Source organism: Alosa alosa, chromosome 7 (genome assembly GCF_017589495.1).
Source record: "Alosa alosa isolate M-15738 ecotype Scorff River chromosome 7, AALO_Geno_1.1, whole genome shotgun sequence".
NCBI lineage: Eukaryota > Metazoa > Chordata > Actinopteri > Clupeiformes > Clupeidae > Alosa > Alosa alosa.
This window is the reverse complement of record NC_063195.1, coordinates 2,356,672-2,361,671: the sequence shown is the minus strand read 5'-3', so window position 1 is coordinate 2,361,671 and position 5,000 is coordinate 2,356,672. Positions and strand designations below refer to the sequence as shown.

Below are 5,000 nucleotides of genomic sequence, written 5' to 3'. Positions count from 1 at the left end.
AACAGCAACAAAAACAGCCTGGTTCAGCCTGGACATAAAAAAACAACAACAAACTGTTCCAGCCAATCACCAATGAGATGCGCGTTCATGTCCATTTCAATTGCTAGGGACAAGCTAGCTCTCTGTTTTGTTTGAATTGTCAACAGAAGTAACGATATCCAACTGTGCTTAGAGCACTTTTAAAAAAGGGGGAAACTAAACAAACTGTGAGGGGACGTGTTAGTGGTGAAATCTAGTTTGTACAACGTTATGTCAGTCTTTCCTGCTTCAGCTCCAGGAGGGACGGGCCAGTGGTGAAATCTAGTCTCAGTGGTGAAATCTAGGGAAGTGTCAGTGGTGAAATCTAGGGGCGTGTCAGTGGTGAAAACTATGGGCGTGTCAGTGGTGAAATCTAGTGTCAGTAGTGAAATCTAGGGGCGTGTCAGTGGTGAAATCTAGGGAAGTGTCAGTGGTGAAATCTAGGGGCGTGTCAGTGGTGAAAACTATGGGCGTGTCAGTGGTGAAATCTAGTTTCAGTGGTGAAATCTAGTGTCAGTGGTGAAATCTAGGGTGTGTCAGTGGTGAAAACTAGTGTCAGTGGTGAAATCTAGGGGTGTGTCAGTGGTGAAATCTAGGGGCGTGTCAGTGGTGAAATCTAGTGTCAGTGGTGAAATCTAGGGGCGTGTCAGTGGTGAAATCTAGTTTGTACAGTGTTACGTTCGTCTTTCCTGCACGTGTCAGAGGAGGATTCTCCAGACCGCTCACGGATGGAGTGTCTTAAAGGAGCCACACCACCTTTATGGCAAGACACTATGGCACATGAATGCAAGACACTACTCTGTTGACCTTCAGGTTTGTTGCTGCTGTTCATGGAGGATAAGCCAATCATGATCAGGTTTGTTGCTGCTGTTCATGGAGGATAAGCCAATCATGATCAGGTTTGTTGCTGCTGTTCATGGAGGATAAGCCAATCATGATCAGGTTTGTTACTGATGTTCATGGAGGATAAGCCAGTCATGAGTTCTGTCCAACACTGGTGGCTTTTAACCATATCACAATAACAGCAATAACCCTGTTCATGTTGGTTACTATAATCATGATATCAAATGTTTGTAACGTTAATAATAGCAATAACCATGATCATGTTGGTCACTGTAATCATGATATCAAATGTTTGTAACGTTATCTCTAGTGGCTGGTAGATTTTGGAATCCACCAGCCACAATCCCTGATGTATATAGATGTACGTGTGTGTGTGTGTGTGTGTGTTCACATTTGGCCTCAGAGATTTTACCTCACAACTCATACATGTTCATCTCCTCGTCACTCTTCAGCAACCATGGCAACATGGTAAATAAACAAGTCGGAGACGGAGCCATTTACAAACAGAAGAAACGTTTTAATCTGAACTTCATGGCATCATACAAAGTAGGAAAAAGGAACAGAAACACAGCGACCCCATGACATCACTCCTCAGACTGTCCATCAGCATACAGCCCCTTCTGCCATTGGCCCCCACACACGCTACATCCCGCCCACATAATCCACTTCCTGGTTCTACATCTGCACATGCCGGGAAGAGCATGAGTGTGACCTAGTACCCACAATAAAAACTACATCTCCCATGGTGCTTTTCAGAAGAGAAGTACCCACAATAGAAATGTAACACGTAAAGGGTAGAAAAGCACAAGCGCAGACATCTAAGGAAAGATAAAAGAAACTACATCTCCCATGGTGCATTTCAGAAGAGAAAAGAACATTAACTGGCCCTTTCTACAGGCAGATGCTCAGAACTACATTTCCCATGGTGCTTTTCACCAGTGGGCACTTTGATAGGCTCAATGTTGTCTGTGATGTAGTTCCTCCACAGCAGGAAGAGGAAACAGAGAGTGAGTGTAAATGTTAAATCAGGGCTACAGCTCCCATGATGCATTTCACCAGTCAGCATAACTGCTCAATAACTTTCAGATATGCTTGTGAACATGTTCCTCTCTTTCTCTCACAATCACACAATCACACACACACACAATCACACACACACACACACAGTGACCAACAGTACCATGCATATTTTTCCGCGTAACAAAAACACCTCTTCATGCCCATAAAGACGTTTTCATGCATGTGTACGTTGTGTGTGTGTGTGTGCGTATGGTGTGTGTGTTTGTGCGTTCGGGTGTGTGTTTGTGTGTGTATGGTCTGTGTGTGTGTGTGTGTGTTTGTGTGCGTATAAGATAGAGAACATTTATGTGTGTATATGTGTGTTTCTTTTCATGTATGGGTACTTGTCTTTGTGTATGTTAATGTGTGTGTCTGTGTGTGTATATGTTAATGTGTGTGTGTGTGTGTGTGTGTGTGTGTGTGTGTACTTCTAGTATGGGTCGGTAAGGAAAGCCCATGGCTGGGTGAAAGGTGTGTGGGGAGATGACTGTGTGTGTGTGTGTGCGTGCGTGCATGTGTTGTGCACTTAGCGTATGGGTCGGTAAGAAAAGCCCATAGCTGGGTGAAAGGTGTGTGGGGAGATGACTGTGTGTGTGTGTGCGTGTGTGTGTGTGTTGTGCGCGGTCTGCAGAGCGGGGTGTGTGTTGTGTGGCGAGAGCGCGGCGTGCGCGTGTGTGTGTGCGTGTGTGTGTGTGTGGATGTGTGGGGACAGGGGGCTGGTGTGTGTGTGTGGGGGGGAGGGAGGGCAGGTGGGGGTAGAGAGGGGGCTGGAACGGCCCTGACATCACCAGCTGCATCAGACTGTAAACAAACAAACAAACAAACACATTCATGATCAGTAAACAACAAACTACACATCTATTTCCTCAACATACAATATGCACATGGTGGTGTGTGTGTGTGTGTGTGTGCGCGTGTGTGTGTGCATGCTCCTAGTGAGTCCACTACTCCGGGTGTGTGTACAAGTTGGCTTGATGTTATGTTTTTTTTTTTTTGTTAAACATATTTATTTCTTTATGAGATTTTCCTTTATCTCAGAATAGCTTTGCTTCCATTCAAGGTTGGATTTTTACTCATTGTTTTCATTGTGAGATTACAATAAATCGGCAAAACAACCTATTTTTAGTCAACTTTACCGAAGGGGCCAATAATTCTGGAGGGAACTGAAGAGTCTAGTATGTCAGAATGTTTGGGGAATCTCCTAGGACACTTTATTGACACGGACACCATGACGACACCATGGTGAAGAGTCTAGCATGTCAGAATGTTTGGGAAATCTCCTATGACGCTTTGTTGACACGGACACCATGGTGAAGAGTCTAGCATGTCAGAATGTTTGGGAAATCTCCTATGACACTTTGTTGACACCATGACACCATGGTGAAGAGTCTAGCATGCCAGAATGTTTGGGAAATCTCCTATGACACTTTGTTGATATGGACACCATGACGACACCATGGTGAAGAGTCTAGAGAGATCCGGCCCGCCAAGCACTTTAATCCGGCCCGCCGAGCATTTAGGTTATCAGGCTGCTCGCTATTTTTTTCCTGTGATAGAGACGACGTTGGTTAGCTTTACGGCAAACTGCTTTTCACTCTCCTTAGAGAACGTTTACATTGTCAATGTCAAAACATATAGTCAGTAAAATAGTAGGCCTACTTTGTGTGATTAAGTCCTTTATTGTTTGTTATAGTTAATTTACATTGTGTTGTGTTTTGGCAATAAAGTAGCTTTAAATAGCCAAACTAGGCTAGATCAAGGTCAGTGTTAAAATCACTGAATGCTATGCAGAGAGGCCTAATCTTTAGGCCATCTGATGTACAGTATAGGCTACCCTAAGCCTTCCCGTGTTCATGGGATTTCTTTGACAGTTGCAAAGGGGAAAAATGTGAGTCTTCTTTAAGCAGTGTACAAGTCACGACGTTCCAACCACTCAGGTCTTCGCCAGATAGGCCTACACCATTACCTGTTGCAATATATCTGTGTACATTCCTACATTACGTCTATTTCTTTGATAACATGATTTGCTACCACGTACAATAACAATAAGCCGCTATTATTATTAGGACTCAACACGCTTTGGTGGTATGCTGTGGACTACTTTAATTAGCGGTCTACATGCCATGACAAATATTACCAGTAGTACTGACCGAACATGAAATAGATCGTTTATAAGTTATGGTAATGTTATTCTGGCGTGAACATTGCTCTTTCACCACGTTAGCACCCTATGATTACAGCTCGTTATGTCTCGTCAAAATGATTACAGCTAGTTGTCTCGTCAAAATTCATTGATGAAGGAAGGTTCGCTTTATCCCAGAGAACCATACTTGTTTCACTTAGGCTAGACTAAAACATAAGAGAAGAACTTAGCACTAACCATGTAGTCGTTTTTCTATAGCATATTCGTTAACCTGTCGCTCTTTGAACTCTTTAAAAATGTTGGGATATGTCTGCGAGGTGTTTAGCCAAGTTCCATGCATAGCCTACTGCTTTTAAATGACTTTGAAACATATTTTACAAACGGGCCTCTGTGTACCTGATGGCTTGCCTTCACTATTCATGATGTATCTGAAATAGTTGCAGATTTCATTGCACCTTTTGTTTAATCCACAAGGCCTAGAACTGTCGGCAAAGAACTATGTTGATCGTTACGCGACTCTCACTCACTCAGAGCTGCCTGTTTGACACTTCCACTTGCCTAGATGCATGCAAGGAGCAGTGAGAGCAGCAATTCACAGACACAGAACGTTATTATTTTAAGAAAGTATCGATTCTAAAAACGTCTGAAATCGTATCGTTTTTTGCGTGAAGGCATCGTGATACCTTTTTAGTATCGATACACCGTGCAACACTAAATTCAACACAAATGACTCAATACACTTGGAGGAGGTATGAGTCCTTTCTTTTCCAGATATCTTAGGATTTCGCCGTAGTATCGTTTTAGTATCGAGCATCGTGATATTTATGGCAGGTATCGTATCGAAGTCATAGTTTTGGTATCGTGACAACACTAGTGTGCGTGTGTGTGTGTGCGTGTGTGTGAGCGTGTGTGTGTGTGTGTGTGTGTGCGTGTGTGT

The 5,000-nt window shown here is 43.4% G+C and overlaps 1 protein-coding gene across 1 annotated transcript in view; it reads right to left on the bottom strand.

Moving 5' to 3' along the window:
- Nucleotides 1-2,307: 2,307 nt before the first annotated feature.
- The window catches only part of ints15 (integrator complex subunit 15), an 8,094-nt gene continuing 5,401 nt past the window's right edge, over nt 2,308-5,000 (bottom strand). Inside the window, 2 exon segments of the mRNA XM_048247668.1 lie at nt 2,308-2,681; nt 2,683-2,721. Of these exon segments, the coding sequence (XP_048103625.1) occupies nt 2,447-2,681; nt 2,683-2,721 (274 nt within the window). The 3' untranslated portion in view covers nt 2,308-2,446.